The sequence below is a fragment of the Myiozetetes cayanensis genome, unplaced genomic scaffold, assembly GCF_022539395.1.
Source record: "Myiozetetes cayanensis isolate MyiCay16 unplaced genomic scaffold, myiCay2020 scf4, whole genome shotgun sequence".
Lineage (NCBI taxonomy): Eukaryota > Metazoa > Chordata > Aves > Passeriformes > Tyrannidae > Myiozetetes > Myiozetetes cayanensis.
This window is the reverse complement of record NW_026087631.1, coordinates 54,150,752-54,169,466: the sequence shown is the minus strand read 5'-3', so window position 1 is coordinate 54,169,466 and position 18,715 is coordinate 54,150,752. Positions and strand designations below refer to the sequence as shown.

At 38.5% G+C, this 18,715-nt stretch overlaps 1 protein-coding gene across 1 annotated transcript in view; it reads right to left on the bottom strand.

Annotated features, from left to right (window-relative positions):
* Positions 1 to 18,715, bottom strand: part of SMARCA2 (SWI/SNF related, matrix associated, actin dependent regulator of chromatin, subfamily a, member 2) — a 103,223-nt gene that overhangs the window by 60,756 nt on the left and 23,752 nt on the right. Inside the window, exons 6-11 of the mRNA XM_050328486.1 lie at positions 12,062 to 12,188; positions 10,571 to 10,744; positions 10,172 to 10,345; positions 5,510 to 5,680; positions 1,576 to 1,629; positions 66 to 196 (exon numbers count right to left, since the gene is read on the bottom strand). Coding sequence (XP_050184443.1) covers positions 66 to 196; positions 1,576 to 1,629; positions 5,510 to 5,680; positions 10,172 to 10,345; positions 10,571 to 10,744; positions 12,062 to 12,188 — 831 coding nt within the window. The remainder of the gene's footprint in view (positions 1 to 65; positions 197 to 1,575; positions 1,630 to 5,509; positions 5,681 to 10,171; positions 10,346 to 10,570; positions 10,745 to 12,061; positions 12,189 to 18,715) is intronic.

The window sequence follows — 18,715 nt, the reverse complement described above, 5'->3', positions numbered from 1 at the left end:
AAGTATATGAAAATATCAATGCAAATAGAAAAAAACCCAACCTACTCGGTATGGTAACTACTTACCCAGGGTTCATCTCCAGCCAAGCATCCAGTTGACTTGCTTTTGGTGCCTCTGGTCCAAGAAGAACTTTGCCTGTTTCAGTGTGAGTCACTTTGACAGGAAGGTCACTCATCTGACTGCTTTCATCTATGGGCTAAAAATTCAAAAGAAATTTTATACCATAAGGCAACTGAACTTCATGACTGTATTACATAACAAAAAGAACTAACGGGACTTTCAAAATTCCAGTTCTGAACAACCAGTAAAGTTTTGTTACTAGAAGCCACTTTTGCATACGACTATCAAGCAAACACTGAGACACAGAATTTCTGTGTGTAACATATTCTACGTAACATCCACAAATATATCAGAGTATTCCAAGTAAATCAGCAGGAACAGTATGGAAAAGAATACACTATTGGTTTTTGTGAATCAAGACACAAGGTATGTATTCTTACAGGCATTTAATCCTGTTATTTATATCACTGGACATCTGTAACAGAGAACATAAGAGTGACCTTACGGCCTTTTTGCTTTTTACTGAGAAACAAGGATGGAACAATTTAGGTAGCTTTTTAAGTAAAGGTCTATTTTAAAGATTCACCGTCCTAGCTTACTCAACTAAGTTGATGAAGCACCTACACAAACAGAATCTTTTACTTATTCTAGTGCTCTAAGAAAACCAGAGCAGTATAATTATTTTTTCTGTTATTTCTTTGCCCTGTTTAATCACAGATTATTTACCTTGAAACCTTTTTGCCTTTTAATACTGTTTCTGCTGAAGGATCTTGTCCAAATACATATATTCATGAGTAAGAAAAACTAATTCTGAAGTTATAAATACACTGACTGAAAGAGCATAAAACTTAGGCCATTTCCATAACTACTGATGTTACAGGAATGTTATGTGCATTTTCCTTGTGCAACCGTAAGTATATTAAAGTAATTTGACAAAACTCTTTACATCATAAATATCACTTGCAAGTACAAAAAAGACTAGAAGTAAAACAAATACAATTCTAAAGTCTTTATAGAAAAATCAAATTAAATAGAAAAACTGCACTAACAAAATAGTTCTGTTAGCATATGCTCTGCTACTGAATGAAAAATATTATTCTAAGAATGACATAGAAAAATTACTCCTTTCTATTTGCTTCTGAGGAAGAAAAGAACTTTCAGATGTCTTAATCCATCATAATACTATACTCCAGATTGTGACTGAAAGGTGATTACATGCAATGTCAACAACGTATTTTTATAAAGATAAGAAGACAGACTATATGGTGTTTACAAGCTTGTATGAGGAAGTAAATTGTCTGTACACAGACTGCAAGAAAACCACTTATTTTAAGCATATTATACGGTTATAATAGCTTTTATAACATTTGTGGTAATGATTTTTTTTTAAAGTTATAGCAATGAAATATAAAACAATCACTAGGAAGTGTCGTTTTTTTGTTTTTTTTCTTTTTTAAAAACACCACAAAACCCCAACAACATCAACAAAAAAACCCAAACTTGTACAATTCATACCTCTCCATCGGGACCAAGACCAGATGCCATTCCTTCTGCATTTTCTTCAGCCTTCTACAACAAATGGAGATTTGAAAAACATCACGGTCAGAATACAAGTATAGAAAGAATATGCTGTATGATGTCAGCATTCTATATTATAAATATGTTTCACTTATTTCTGAACAGCCCGTGATTCATATTATTTAGGTGTGACAGATATGGATAGAGATAGGCACAGTGTTACTACCAAACATCAATCATTTACTAGTATTAAGAGGGTACCTATACACCTGTAGTCAGTGTTATAAATCTGCATGTTAAGAAGTGGTTGGCACACTGATTTTTTTGGTTCAGACCTAGAGCTCAGTTGCTTATAGACTGCTCTAATGAAATAAAATATGGATTTATTTTCATATGATTTACTATTAATTTCCTCTAAACTGCCTTAATCTCTGTTTTGAAAGTGTCGGCAGGTATTACAGATTGTAACTTCATTCAGGGCACTTTCATCTTGTCTATATACTTTGGGTTTTTTTTGGTCTGACAACTAATTAGAAGGAGAATTTTGGAAGTTCTTTACACTGTATCTCATCATAACAATTACTCAAATTACAAACAAGAAGAACCATAGAGTTCTTCACTGGAGTAAGCTACATTTTTTTTCTCCCCAGGCACACCCCTAGGAAATAAGCAGTATCTTCCTCAAAGCCTGACCTCATTTACCCTACTTAAAAATAAGGAAATGAAAGATCTAGTTTGCTTCTTCGCACAAACAATTCTCAGAAAGAAAAGATACTATACAGCTTCTGCTTATGTCACAGTGATGAGTTCATAGCATTACTGCGAAGTATTATTTTGGATAGCAATGTAAACTGATCATGCTAACAACAAGTACAGATCTCTTAAACTGTAAGTGATAAATGTAGATTATCCAGTTACTTCTTTTTTAACTTTATAGACAGGGTATTTTTCCTATGTTAAGAACATACTCTCAAGAAAAAGTACAGAGGTTTTTGAGAGGGCAGGAGAAAACATGAACTTTGTTTTTTAAGCCATTAATGTTCAAAATCAGTATTTTTTATATGCTGGTTTTTACTACCATGTTTGGAGCGCTGATAGTAAACCCTGTAAACATAATGTTTATATTTCTATCTGTAATTAGTAGCAACAGAGACACATAAATGGATTATAAAAATCCTCTTACCCATTCTGCAAGAGATGAAAGGTACTCTGATGTCACAAAAAAATGACAAATCTTTCCTTAATGACTATTTCACACACAGAATTAACTCTTTTGAAAATTGCACTGGTTCAGTTTCAACAAGTCTCTGTTGCAGAGTCAAACATTTCATACGAAGAAAGGTAATTTTGAAAAGTTTCAATTAAAGGTAAAAATGCACAATGAAAATGCTACTGTCAAATTACCCACTTACTGTAATAAAACTACCCAACTTTTTTCTCTGTATTCATTTTCAATGGTCCTACAAAATGGACTGAGCCAAGTGTAGAATGTGGAAGTCTAACATTGTTGCCCTTCATGAAACAGTGTAGTGGTTTTGAATCCAGGCCTTCCTTGGTAACTGTCGTGGTTTTGCCCTGGCTCAATTTACTTTTATACCCCCCATACAATTACTATCAGTTGAGAGAAGGTTTATGCAGACAAAAAGAGACTGAATTAGGAAAAAAAAGTATGAGTATTTATTATTAACAAGCTAATACTAAAGAATTATATTTATAATAATTCTACCCAAGTAAAAGGTATTATGTATTTACAGAAGATACTTCTCCCCCCACCTCCCTTTATATCAGTCCAAGGAGGAGAAGCAGTCCTTTTCCATTCTCGGAATTCCAGTTCTCTCTTTCTCTCTCCAGTAACTCTGCAGTATTTTCGTTGCAGCTGGAACTCCTTTATCTCTCTCTCTGTGTCAGCCTTCAGGGCTGGACCTACCCCCCTCCTGGGTTAAAACCGAAGGCTAGAGGTTACCCAAGTCCTGAAGGGTCTCCTTCCATAGGCTTGCAAGGGGACACTTGCTTACTATGGATCTTCTTCCACAGGGTTACAGGGGATAATGGTTTAAGAGTTCACCCCTGTTTCCCTATGGAGGTCCCTTCCCATGGGAGAACAGTCCTTGATTGACTTCTCGGCATGGGTCTAGTCTGGATCCCTTACTCGGATCCCAATATCCCACCTGAACCATTTTCTGCTCCAGCATAGGTTCTCTCAGGGTCACAAATCTCCAGCACCAGAAGCATGGATCCCATACATGGATCCCAACATCCCTACCCGAACCATTTCTCTGTTCCAGCGTAGGTCCTCATCCCCCTCAGGATTATAAATCTTTAACAGCAACAGCATGGATCTCTCACTGAGATCCCAAGCTTATCTGAGCCGTCTCGCTCCAGCATAAGCATCCCCTTCGAGGGTCACAAAGTCTTTAACAGGACTCTGCCTCATCCGAGCCGCTCCTGCTCCAGCATAAGGTTTTCTCTCTGTTAAAGTCACAAATCTCTGGTGCATTCACAAGCTCCTCTGTGAGCCGCATAGGGGGTCTCTTCACCCCAGCAAACTTTTACAAGTGGCAGGGTTTTATTTTTCAGTCTTTACCCTGCTGAAGGGAGGGAGAGCGAAAGGGAGAAAAAGCAGCTCTCCTCCCTTTGAACTTTTCTTCTCTCTCCTGCGACTGCAGCTTTGACCTTGAAAGTCCTGTTATCTCATGGCTGGAATTCTTTTGCAGCGGTTTCTCGTCTAAGCAGTTCATCTTTTAAACTTTTTTTTCTTCACTCTCTCACAAGAGAGAAGAGAGGCTTCAGTGCTGCACCTGCCCCCCCCGGCCCAAGCCGGGGGAGGAGGGTGTCTTGGCCCTGCTCGGGCCCGCTACCCTTTTACATGGCTGCTGTTCTTAATTTCAACTGCGCAACCACCTTCTCTTCCGTTTTCTTAAAGATGTAATTAGCAAAGGCGTCACTGAACTTTTTGATTGGTTTTTTGTCCGGAAATCACCTGGACAAAACCATCCTCAGCCCCAGGGGTGGGCTGGTGGGCAAAACTACGACAGTAACCAAGTTGTAACCAAGGAACCAAGGCCATGTTCCCAGTATTCCATAAGATTTTTACGTAAACAAGGGTATAAATAAGAAGGGAGAGGAAGCTCTTGCTCTCTTTCTTCCAGTGGACTGAAGGTGAGGGTTCTTTGCTGTCATTCTGCCTGGCCAAAGGAGTGAGGCCTGGTGCGCCTGGTTGGCCTTGAGAAGCAGAGAGTGCCGGTGGTGTTTGGTGTGGTTCTCTGCTATCTTGAGGGAAGTATTTGGGGTTTTGTCCTTTTTTCCCTTTTTTTTCCTTTTCCCTTTGTTTTCCCCTTTAGGCGGGGTTCCCTGTGGGTGATATCTAGTATATAATTCTAAATATATATATAAATGTGTGTTACTTGGAATTTGGTTTGGTTTGGGTTCTTTTGATTTTGTGTGATCTTTTTGGTCTGTCCAAGAGAGGGAGAAGGAGGGGGAAGGTTTTTTGCTGTGGTCCAGGTACTTGGCTGGGAGCCAAGTCCAACCTGGGACAAACAGTTAAACAAACCAGACTCTTCCATCTTCCTCATAGGATGTATTTTTGATACACTGGACCCTTTTTGGGTACATTAATCCTAACTCACATGTCTGTCCCAATTTCTCCTGAAGAAAGTTTATGAGCAAATTAATGTTATGAGGAAACTGATGTCAACAGCTCAGAATTTACACTCCTGCCTCCTTCTCACCTTGAGTTAATGACAGCATACACATATATACATTTTAAAAGAGAGAGATAAGTTCCCTCAGTGCTAAGAATTTGGCAGTGCAGATGTTTTCAGACACTCTGGTTAGTATGTGTATGACAACTGGGCATCACTACATTTATTAATGTTAAAATTGGATTTGAAGAAGAAATGGCTTGAAAATACCAGCTGTATCTACTTGCCTTCTTTCTTCTCCTTCGCTTCTTCTTCTCCTTGGCTGCTTGTGCCTGTTTATGCTCCCATACTAGGTTAGTCAAGTTAGCCACATACTCATCTGTCTGCTGCAGGAGGTAGGCCAGGCGTCTATCTTTCTTTTGATCAATCAGTTTACGGTAGCCTTCTTCATCTTCGGCCTAGCAATACAAAACAAATATCAGTCATGACAGACATGCTTCCAAAGAAACACTATCCTACTCTTATTTCAAAAAGCAAGTGCTATCTTAGCTCAGTATGATCTGCATAGAGGCATTGCTAGATGGGTAGAGAAACTGTTGAATTATTAGACTCAGAGGGTAATACATTTGTATCAGCAGATCACAGAATCATATGGGTTGGCAGGGACCTTGATGATAATCTAGTTCCAATTCCCTTGTCTTAGGTAGGGACACCTTTCGCTAGACCAGGTTGCTCAAAACCACATCCAACATGGCCTTGAACACTTCCAGAGATGGGGCATCCACAGCTTCTCTAGGCAGCCTGTGCCAATGTCTCACTATTTTCACAGCAAAGATTTTCTTCCTAATGTCTACTCAAAACATACTTTCTTCCACAAAATCACAGAATCATTATTAAGGTTTGAAGACCTCCAACATCAACCCAACACTGCCAGGTCCACCACTAAACTATATCACCAAGCACCCCAACTGAATGACCCTGAGAACGCTAAGGTCATGGGTCTGATCCCTCTATGGGCCATTCACTTAAGAGCTGGACTCAATGATCCTTGTAGGTCCTTACAATGTAGAATATTCTGTGATTCCAAAAAGTGTTTGCTTTCAACATAAAAAACTTCCTGTTTATTTATTTGTGAGGTTGAGGAAGTCAGTAGATATGTAAGTCTTGAGTGATATTTTTTGAACCTCCCCAGGTAGTCTATTGCAATGCTTGACCACCCTTTCAGTGAAGAACCTTTTTCTAAAATCCAATCTAAACCTCCCCTGGCACAACTGGTCATTTCTGCTTGTCCTATCACTTGTTACCTGGGAGAAGAGACCAATCTCCATCTTCTGCAACTTACTTTCAGGTGGCTAAGGACCCTGTTGAGCCTCCATTTTCTCCCAGTTAAATAAGCTCAGTTCCCTCAGCTGCTCTTCCTAAGACTTGTGCTACAGACCCTTCATCGGCAGAATCCAGCACCTCAACGTCTCTCTTGGAGTGAGACACCCAAAAGTGAACATAGCTTTCCAAGGGTAGCCTCACCAATGCTGACAACAAAGGGACAATCACTGCCCTGGTCCTGTGGGACACACTACTGCTGACACAGGCCAAGGTGTCACTGGTCTTCTTGGTCACCTGAGCACAATGCTGGATCATGTTCCGCTGCTTTTGAGCAGCACTTCCAGGTCATTTTCAACCCGTCAACTTTCCAGCCTCTCCTCCCCCAGCCTGTAGTGTTGCCTGGGGTTGTTATGACCCAAGGGCAAGACCTGGCACTTGACCTTGTTGAACCCCAAACCAATGGCCTTGGCCCATGGATCCAGCCTGCCCACATACTTCTGTAGAGCCTTCCTACCACCAACAGATCAATACTCCTGCCTGACTTGGTGTCCTCTGCAAACTGAATGAGGGTGCCCTCATTGATAAAGGTATTAAACAGAACTGTCCCTAGTACTGAGCCCTAGGGAACACCACTGGTGACCAGTCACCAGTTGGATGTAATTCCATTTACCACCATTCTCTTGGCCTGGCCATCCAGCCAGTTTTTTACCCACAAACAGTGGGTAACAGTCCACACCATGGGCAGTCCGTTCCTCCAGGACAGTGTTGTGGGGGACAGTGTCAAAGGACCATTACCCCTTTTTCTAACACTGTATGCCTATGTAAAAAGTCCCTCTCCAGCTTTCTTAGAGGCTCTCTTAAGGTACTGGAAGGCTGCCACAAGTCTCCCCAGAGTCTTCTCCAGACTGCACAACCCCTGCACAGCCTGCTCCAGTCCTCTGATCATCTTCATGGCCCTCATCTGGGCTTGCTCAAACAGGTCTCTACATTGATGCAAGTACTCCAGATGGGGTCTTACAAGGGCAGAGTAGAGGAGGTAAATCACCTCCCTCAACTTGCTGCCCACACTTCTTCTCAGGAAGCCCACAATACAGTTGGCTTTCTGGGTTGCAATCACATGTTGCTGGGTCCTGTTGACCTTTTCATCCACTGATATCCCCAAGTCCCTCTCTGCAGGGTCACAGAGGGTCATACTTCATCTGAAAACAGTAAGAAAAGGGAAACCACAGGGGTCTATCCTGAGTCACGCTGTGTTTAACATATCTATCAGTGACACAGAGGAAGGGATGGAGGGTACTCCAGTCAAGTTGCAGATGAAATGAAACTGCAGGATGCCAGTCAATATGCTTGAGGGCTGGGTTGCACCTCAGAAGGACCTTAATAGGCAGAAGAGTTGTGCCATTTCTGACATTAGAGGTTTTCAAGACATGACTAAAAAAGCCTTGAGAAACCCCTTCTGAACTTGATGTTAACACTGCTTTGAGAAGGTGGTTGGTCCAAAGAGCTCCCTGACAGCCTGAGTGACTCTGAGATTCAGAGACTCCATAATTCTACATAATTCCTACTCTCATGACTGAAAAAATCTATAGCAGTTTTGGCAGACAAGGGAAGAAAATAAAATCAACTCTCCATCAGGCAGACTGCAATGTCCTGAAACAGAGATGCTTGCTGAGTCTCCTATAGAGGCAACTTTTCAAAGATATGAAGTACAGATAGCCCAGTAAAAGGAAGAACCCATAGGGAGCTGGATATGAACTTGAATTTGGTCCTTTTCCACTATGCATACAGATCATTTTCTTTTAGGCATCTTGTGAAAATTTTATTTTGGGCATATTTATCTACCATTGCTTTACTCTGGTGTTACTTCATCTTTGATAGAGGTCACTATCAAAAACATGATTCACCAGATAACCCCTGTCTCTAAGTCTTCCTGGCAATGCTCAAAACCCAAGTCTTCAAAAAAAATAACTTAACATTACTGTCGTTGTTGTTACTACTACTACTGAATACACATTCTTTGTAATCTAGCCAAGGTACTTCTTTTATACATTTAAGCTTGTCTTGACAGTATTTTTCTAAATCATACCAATGGGCAAAACAACCCCATTAACATAACACATGGACTGCTTTTGTACAAGGATTTAATTGAGCAGCAGGTGCAAGACTTTAAATGCCTGCAAAGTCCTGTATGTATGGTAAGAAATTAACCATAGTCTTGGTGAAGGGTTTTTTAGGGGAAAGCACTGATTATCTGGAAGCACTGGTATACTGTTCCACTTCTGCACATTCAAATCTACTTCATACTTTTCAGCACTGGACATCTTTATTACTTATCATACTGCATGTTTGATTTAAGCTCAGCCTCACAATGTACAAAAATATTTCTAAAATACCAGTATTACTTTTATTTTAAATCGGCTCTTTTTTTGGTAATAATTAACATTTTTATGGGCTAGGTTAGACAAACCTTGCTAGCTGATTATCTCTAATTATAGAAAAGTTTTATAGATCTGATTACAGTGTAATTTCAAGAATTCTCTAGGGTCTACACAATTGTTATCCTCTTATGCGAGTTCTTAATTTACATTTTACATGAGCTTTTATTCCAAGGTTTTTATCATTTCTATATTTAATTATCTCCACGTTTCATTTTGTGAGTTTTAAAAGCAAACTGTTCAGTCTATGTTCATGGTGGGAAGAGATTCTGGACAGGAAGTACCATTACATCTGCATCTCTATTTAGATACTTAGTGTTTTTTGACACCAAGTTATGAAGTAAGCTTGTCAATTTCCTTTTCATTCTATGTTGGTAAAATGTCAACAAAATGTTAAAACAGAGCTAACCAATGTCATGAAGCAATTTTTCCAACCCCACCTGCTAACATATTTGTACATACAAATTGATCTGGCTACACTTAGAATTCCAGAATTATTTTAACTCCTGAAATGCAGGCAGTTTCCTGACTGTTTCCACAGTGTTCTGCAAAGATATGATCACACATATTACTCTGTCCAATGATACAACTGATATTGTGCAGGTTTAAGGAAGGGAAAACTATAAAACAGGAACAACTATGGTCCTGAATCATTAATGGTTAGAACTGACTGCTGTTCACTCTTGATATATGCATTACTGCTAATAGTTAGGTATTTTCACATATGGAAGAAGTTTTAAGTAAAAATTGCAGAGCAATGCCATGAAAAAACTATGAAATCATACGGAATCTTCAAAACTATAAACTTAGAATTAAAACACAGTCCAGTATTTGAAAAATGGACCAATACCACTGCAATTACATAACAGTGTTAGTATATGAAGTTAATGAGATGAAGTTGATGTTATTCAGAAGTCGCTGTGCTAAGTTTTCATGTCAAAAATCCAATTATTCCTACACAAAAACCTTATATAAGAAGGAGCTATAGGCTAAATAGAACAATATCACATTCACCACCATCAATAGAAACATATATATATAAACTCTGGCCATTTTAGATTTATACCTTTTGCATTAAAGAGCACTTTGCAGAGGAAACACACGGGTGTGACTGAAACTGTATAGGGATATTAAAATGATACAGTATGTAATTTTAACTAAAATAACCATATTTCTTCCTCTAGTCCTTACCATTAGTCTCCTCATTCTTTCTTTCTCAATTCTCTCCGTTTCTTTTTTCTGCTCTCGTTCAGTGTTGGCATGCCAAGTTGCCACAGCCTTAGAAAGTTTCTGAATTTTCCCAGCGACAGACCGGTGGTACTCTTTAAAATCTTTAGCATGCTGCAGTATGCTATTCAGGTATTCCTAGAAAGAGAAACAAGTTAGTGCAGGTACTTTGACATAGCACAGGATTTGACATCAGAAATACAGAAGTTCCAATCTTATAATTTTCCAATCACTTTTCACATCACTTGGGAGTTTTTTGGTTGAAAAACTCCAAAGGTAAATAAGATATCTGAAAGGGAAGACCCACATCACAAATCAAGATGCATTTCTGCCACAGGGCAAGCACCTATTAAGTTAAAATACCTGGTGCTTCTGCCTACGCTTTCTCTCCTGTTCTATCTTCTGCTGCTTCTCAAGCTTTTCTGTCATGCGGGCCTCCCTCAAAGTCTGGCGCTTGCTTCGTTTGTAGGCTTTGGAGTTCAGTGCTGTCTCCAGTGTTGTGTCACGACGCATGCAGGCTACTACCTCTTGTCTTAGCTACCAGTGGAAAAAAAACCACAACCCACTCAAAAACCAGAATAATTTTTAATACATGGAGAAAAAAACCTTAAACACTGTTATGGAAGAATAAAGCAATAAGAGTCCAAAATACATCCCAGCCTCCTCTTCCTTTTTCATTACAGTTCTGAAAAGATAGAGCATTTATACAGTTGCAAAAGCTATGTCTGTTTCCCTAAAGAAATCTTAAGTCTACCCAGAATGGCTAAAAGTGCTAATCACTCTTAATCGTTATTTCTTCCCACTTTACAACATGCTGGAAACAACTATCCTGCTGCAATGAAAACAGCCAGCCAAGATGTTATATCATCAATGTAAAACACAAACGAACCAGATATATAACACCTTTTCTGATGCTGGGCCTGAACAAAGCTGACAATTCATTGCCAGCTCCACAGAAGATAGGTGGGAGAGGTAAATGTAAAGGGCTTGGAAGAGTATTGCCAGCAGTGGAGCAGGGAGAGCCTGCTGCTTTTCATCTGACCTCTGACAAAGCTTCATTACAAAGGAGTGCCAAAGGCAGAAGGAATGAAGACTTGGACATCACGGTATAACTACTGCCACGGTTTCTGTCAGGAAGTATTTTGCTTGACCTGCCAAACTGCATTTCTGTTCTTCCAAACTAGCTGTAAAAGCCAACAGCAAGAGGCCCAGAAGAGTCTGGCAGTGTGATTCCTTTCCTGAAATTCATTTGCTACTACGTGCACTCAACACCCAACTTAAATCTTATGTGTGATCTTGTTATGCCTAATTTTCGAACTCTGTGCCAAAGCAGAAATTCTGAAAACAGATCACAGAGAAATACCACACACCCCCCACCAACATACAACTCTTCTTAAAACAAGGAGACTCATAGCAAACATGAAGTATGTCCAGAAAGATGCATCTATTGAGGTCTGTGCTAAGATGAGCTTGCAGCCTGTCCAGCACTTATTTTGTCTTTGTGCCAATGCTATGCTCATTATGAAAGACACAGTTTTACTATTACAATTTAGACTGGAAGATAAACCAATGATCCTTGCGATTCCTTGCAACTCAGAATATTCTGTGATTCTGTGGGATTCTGTGATAAAGCAGGAAGCGAAAATAATACTTGCACATTTTTATTAACAAAAATGTATTTTATTTTATTAAAAAGTAAAGTATTTCTGTGACTTGGTTCTTGACTAAGTTTGGTCTCAAGGAAAATCGGCTTAGGCTTAGCACTGCTGCAAAATCTTTCCAATTTTCTCTTTGCTACACAAACATGTTTGGTTGCGACCGCTATGAAAATTTCTCTCAAATAAAAGGCATTACCTGGCGCTGGAAATTCAGTAATCTAAGTGCCTTCAACTCCACCGTAGCTTTGGTTCGCAGATCAGGGGGCAAGGAACCAGGCAAGTTCTCCAATTCCTGGATTCTGTGAGCAATTCGAGCCTGAAGCCTATGCAAATAGAAAATTGGATAAGACACCAGGAAAAATCTGCAAGTTGTTAGTAAAATTTTATAGTAAAAATTGTATTGTAAAAATAGACAAATTATCTCAAACATTTATATGTCTGAACTAACAGGTTTTCGCAGAGATGACATTGGGTATATTTTTCCACTTTGAAAATAAATTATCAAATAATGAAAATAAATTATCAAATAATGAAAATGTCCCTTGGCCTTTCTTTTCATTTTGACTAAAACTAGGTATGAAAAGAAACTTGGGAATTTCATTTTACATACACTATCCAGGATTTTGCCTTCAAGCTTCTTTGATAGTATTATTTTATGCACAGTGTAGTCAGTGATGACATAGACAGCACTTCCCTTAATATCTGGAACTCTACTTCATTATTTTATTGACAAATGAAAAGTTTGTTAGTATTCACAGCTACATAATTGCTACACTATAAATCAAATTCTATTCTACTCTTCCTTTACAAGCTTTTTTTGCATTCATTTGCAAATTCAAGACAGAGGGAAAGAGAGACTAATGGACAAGCCAGACAGAACTTGGTTCTTTTTCTATTTTAATATTATCAGAATAATTCTGAAGTTCCTGGAACAACAAAAAGGATGTAATGTTGCCTTACTGCAGGGCAGAAAGTTGCTGTCTTCGAGAGAGCAAAAAATTGAAGCAGAATTACATTAGTAATGTTTTTCATAGAGGCTGAAAAATGAATCAGAAAGAGTTAGTTCCTAATTAGAGAAAGTTCCATGAAAAGCTGTAAATATTTGTCCAGATCCAGAAAATTTCATTATTCTTGCAGGAGAAGTCTTCATTCAGAAAACAACACTGGTTTATTTTATTTCCGGTATATGTACTACACTAAAAAAAGTTCACATTTTGTTCAACTTCATCTGTTACTGGGCATTCCAGTCAGTAAGAAGAGATTTTAGTGCACCTGAGGATGCAAAGTCTTGAGAATTAAGTGGTTTCTTGGAGACTAAATGTACTAACTCAGTATTAACTCTGATTCTGATTCTGCAGTGCACATTCATACATAAAAGCAGCCAAGATGCTAAGAGAAGAATGCTGGTTTAAATCACTGATGCATGCTCTACCTGTTGCTTCTCCACACATGGATGCAATCATGTATCACAACAATTATTTACTACTCTTTTTCCCTTCCCAAACAGCTGCAATGTTTCTCTTGAAACTATCACCTACAAAACAGTCATAGCCAAGCTGCAGTTTCCCTGACTTTAATGAAACTCTAAGGGAGCAGTCACAACCTTTCCAAACTCCTCTTGTGAGTTGTGAACTTAGTAAAGTAACTGAATACTGAACATATTTTCAATTTCTTTTTTCATTCTTCTTAGCATTGAGTGTTCCTTCTTGGACTATACATGAGGATGAGTACAAAAAAGTTAATGTAGGTTCTTCCAACATACCTTATGGTTTTAAGTAACTAACTGTAAGAGTCACTTCCAAACAAACATGGAACTGAAATGTTGACTTCCTAGTTTTGTCAGAATTGGTTTGTTACTTTAACTCCAGGTACAAAATACATGGAAGTGCCTGCTAAAGTCTACATAGTAGGAATTCAAGCAACTGCCAAAGTTGGGTTGGGCTGTACATTTCTGTCATCAAAATTATTAATAAAAATCCAAATACACATATTTCTTGAGATATGACTAAACATAATTGAAGCTCATAGTGTGTTTACTGTGTCCCATCATAACACTATGTAGTCCACCCCCACATAAAAAAAAAAGACCCTTCACAGTGCTAATAATTTTCTTTGTTTTTCTCAATTTGAGTTTATAAAAAAAGCTGGTCAGAAATAAATGCACATGAAATTTCATTATTAAATTATAAGGCAGATTAGTATTTTCAGGGTAACTTTCCTTCAACTGTTTTCCTTCTTACATTGAAATGGTCTGCACAGAGCTACAAACTATGAAACTTCTGTGTTTTTGTGGGTGATAACCGTCCTTTTAGAATGCAGAAGGGGGAGGGAATAGGAACAAAAAAATCAGTATTTCTAAGTCAGCACAGATATTACTTCAGAAAACTCCGACTGAAAATCAGGAGAGTTCTCTATTAAAATGAACATAAAAGTTTGAATACTAATGAAAATCTATGGAGTATGTATGGAAGAATAATGAAAAATGGCACCTGGATGGGTTACATACCTGAAACAAACAAAAAAAGGAACATATTTTGAAGTTTAATTTCATACTTTTCTAGAAGTTTAATTTCACGCTTTCCTAGAATATAATATATATACTGCCTAAGCTATAACAGTAGTAGCAACAGTAATCACGTTTTCTTCAGTAGTTGGTAGGATTTTTACAAGACTTTTGTAACAGACATTGATGTGTTTCTCACCACAGCTATCTTCTAGTCTTTAAAGAGAACCACTGCCGTTTGCTGGACTGTTGCTATCTTCATGGTAAAATGCTAATAGCTATTAGGTAAAGAGAATCCAAAGAAAAAAGTTTCCTAGATGCTTTTTGTAATTATTTGAAGGATATAACCTCACCATTTAAAGGATGTACCTAATTAATCTTTGCAGTTCAGCAGTTCATCAGGCAGAAAGCAGTTTAGGAATCTACACAGAGATCTCTTTTCAAAACAAGTGATGCACACCCCTTCCTCATTAACTGGGGTCAACAGCAGAGGTTACAGTTCTACATTCAAACCTGTCTAGCAGGGATGCCTTGCAGTAAGCCAGGAAGATATCTAAGAAGATACTTTGCAGGTAGCAGAAAGAAACCATGTACAATTTACATGGTTGTATTACTTTTAAAAGTGTATTACTTTTTAACTAGCAATGAGAAGGTGGAAAAAAGCCTTTCAACAAAAGAGCACAACTTTTAAATGACAGACATCATTAAGACAACTATTCAGTGAGATTAAAAAGCAGCACTGTATTTTGAAGAAAGTGTTAAGGAGAGTTTTATAAAAGCATGTATATTGGGTTTGTGAGGCCAGGTTTTGGTAGTGAGGGGGGCTATAGGGGTGGCTTCTGTGAGAAAATACCCGAACCTTCCCCCATGTCCAGCAGAGCCAGTGCTAGGTAGCTCCAAGACAGATGTGCCACTGGCCAAGGGTGTGCCACTCAGAAATAACAGTTATGCTTCTGTGATAACATATTAAAAAAAAAAAAAAAAAGTTATTGGGCAGGTTGTCCCCTTGCAGCCCATGGAGGATCACAGGGGCGCAGAGATCCACCTGCAGCTTATGGAGGTGACCGACGCTGGAGAAGGTGGATGCTCAAGAGAGGGCTGTGAAAGCATGCGAAATGTGTGCTGGAGTAGGCTCGGGCAGGGACCTACAGACCTGTGGAGGGAGAAGTGCACACTGGAGCACATTTCCTAGTAGGATTTGTGACCCTGTGGGGAACCCATGATGGAGCAGGCTGTGCCTGAAGGACTGCACCCCATGGAAGAGCAACCCACACTGCAGCAGTTCATGGACAACTGTTGCCTGTGGGACAGACCCACACTGGAGAAGTTAATGGAGAACTCTTGCCCATGGGAGGGACCCCAGGCTGGAGCAGGGGAAGGACTCCTCTCCCCAAGCAGCATCAGAAAAAAACCTGTGATGAATTGACCATAATGCCCAATTTCCTTCTGGGAGAGAGGAGGAAGAGCTTGGCAACGGGGAGCAGTGTTTTTAAGATTTATTTTACCTCTCATTATCCTGTTCTGATTTTTTTAGTAATAAATTCAATTAGTATATCCAATCTGAGTATGTTTTGCCTGTGATGGTATTTGCTGAGTAATCTCTCCCTGTCCTTATCTCAGTTTACGAACTTTTGTGATATTTTCTTTCCCCTGTCCAACTGAGAAAGGGAGTGATAGAGCTGTGCTGAAGGGTGTCTGGTATCCAGCCAGGGTCAACCAGCTACAGCATGGTGCGAATTTTTCATTCTGACCAGATTTAAAGGAACACAGTTTTAACAGCTCTCCACACAAGAATCATTTAACTTCTTATACTGATCAGAATTGTAAATATCCATGCTTCTTTTTATCCATCTTTAGTCACAGACAGATTAACAACAATTATCGTATAATCTCATTTCACAATAACACAGGACAACTACGTGAACGTGACAGCAACATTAACTTTCCATTTTCTTTCTCTTTGTTAATATATGCCGGGGCCCTTTTTAAGTCAGATCAAGGTTTTTCAGGGAGAAAAATCAGCCTGCTGATGTTTCATTAGATTTAAAGCTTTTTCAGATTCCACAGTACGTTAATAGCTGCATTATTGCTTCTCCATCTGTATTAGTCTATTTAACATGTGGTTAATGAAAAGAAACTTCAAAGTACTTCTAAATGCCTATTTGATGAATTGTTTGATGAAACAAACCATGTAACTTCCTAGAAACAATGAAAGGAAGAACAAATAGCTATCACTTGAAAAAAAAATTAAATGCAATTTTGGAAAATTACAGAAGTTTAGCAAAACCTAAAATATTTCATGTTTACAGTATTGTTCTGTGTGTAAAACATGTTCTAACATATAAATCATGTATATGATCCCTTAAGAAATGAAAATGTATATATGGCAGTATGATCCTCCCCAAAAAATCTGTTGTTAAGCACTAGAGAGGTTGCATACAACCAGAGAGATGGCCAAACACATCAAGAATTAACATTTTATTACATAGCCTATGAGCTGGCACTAAACTACTGTCTCTTCAGCAGCACACTTCACATTCTTAGTCCAGAAAACCATGTTGAAGTCACTGATGGTTTAACTCTGGCCAGTAACTAATCACCTGACAGCTTCCTCACTCTCCCATTCCCAGTGCAATGGCAGGGAGAATCAGAAGGGTAAGAGTAATCACAAAAGAAACTTGTGGGTTGAGATAAAAACAGCTCAATAATTTAAAATAATAATTTTTCTAAATTGTAAGGAAAGAGAGGGGAAAAAAGTAACAAAAAGAGAGGAAAGTAAACTCCAAGAAAGGCATGATGCAAATCAAAACACTTGCTCACCATCAATTGTTCACTGGCTGGCGATGCTTAGCCAGTCCTTAAACTGAGGGCCTTGGCCAACCTTTCCCTTGCTGAGCATGATGACACCATATGGTACAGAACATCCCTGTCATCACTTGGGGTCAGCTGGCCCAACTGTGTTGCCTCCCAACTTTTTCTGCATTCCCAGCCTCTTCGCTGATGGGGAGGTGTCAAGAACTCAAAACTGTAAGCACTGCTCAGTAGTAACTAGAATATCAGTGTCTTATCAACACAATTTTCAGCACAAATCCCAAATACAGTCCCATACAAGCTACTGTGTGAAATGTAACTCTATGCCTGCCAAAACCACTACAGGCACAGAGTACATATAATCTGCAACTTTCAATAATTCCCAGGTTCATCCAATTAAAAGTTCACACTTTGCCATAATAAGGCTGTAGACCAAAATTCTACCTTTTGGGTCTATCTATAAGCTTGAAATATGCATCTTTAAAATACCTACATGATAATTCTTTCTTTTCATGCAAATGTGTAATTCAAACAGTTTTATAAGTACTTCAAAGTGCTTAGAAAAGTACTTCAAAGTATAATGTCCCTTTATTAAAACATTTTACTATGAGATCTCAAGAGCCAATTGTTTCATAAAGCTTTCACTAACCTCACTGGTTTCAGGATACAAATTTTTATATTGGCTTTTTCCTACTCCTTTTTCATTATGAAATTGTGAATGCATCATGTTTCTGAATTAAACTTGTCTATATTAAACCTAAATAAAACAACATTCAAAGCTGTTAAACTGTTTCTTTCAAAGCTTTCGTCTGATGTTACAGTTTTAACTAACAAAAAGATTTCATGGAATTCTACTTATTCTGGTATTCAAAGCAAAACAAAATACCAGTACTGTTCAACACTAAAAAAGCTTGAATCTTTATCTACATGCTAACATAAAAAATAAAAATATAAAACCCTTCTGCTGCAGAATCCCTATTAAATTTTCACCTCACTTACTCTGCCAAGAAGATCAGTGTATTTAGAACTTGATAGATATGCTGTATTGCAACAGCATTGCAACCTGTATTCCTCACTTTCCTACACTTATGCATACTAAGGTATTGGCACAAATAGTGCAACAGAGTAGGGCTGGAAAGACAGGATAAGTAACAATTTGAGATTATATCATCCTGGCCAAATGATCCCTTAGTGCTCCAATTCTTCAGTCAGAGCAAAGGTAGACCATATAATGGTGTGTTCTACAAGCTTTCTGAAAAAGATGCTAGAAAAAAGGGATTGCTCACACTGAGACAGTCATGGCAATTCAGTCCTATGGTATAAGGGTATAAGGGTAAGACTGATAGAATAACAACAAAAACATGCTGATAAATTACTTAAGCATTATCTGATACAAAATTTTTCTGGAATCAAGTCCTGAAATACTTTGTGGTGTTTTACCTTCATAAAGCAAAAGTCATTAAACCAGTCTTCTGTAAGATCACCATCCTTTTTGGCTACCTTTCCTAGAAACTCACTGTTAAAGTAACTTCCAGA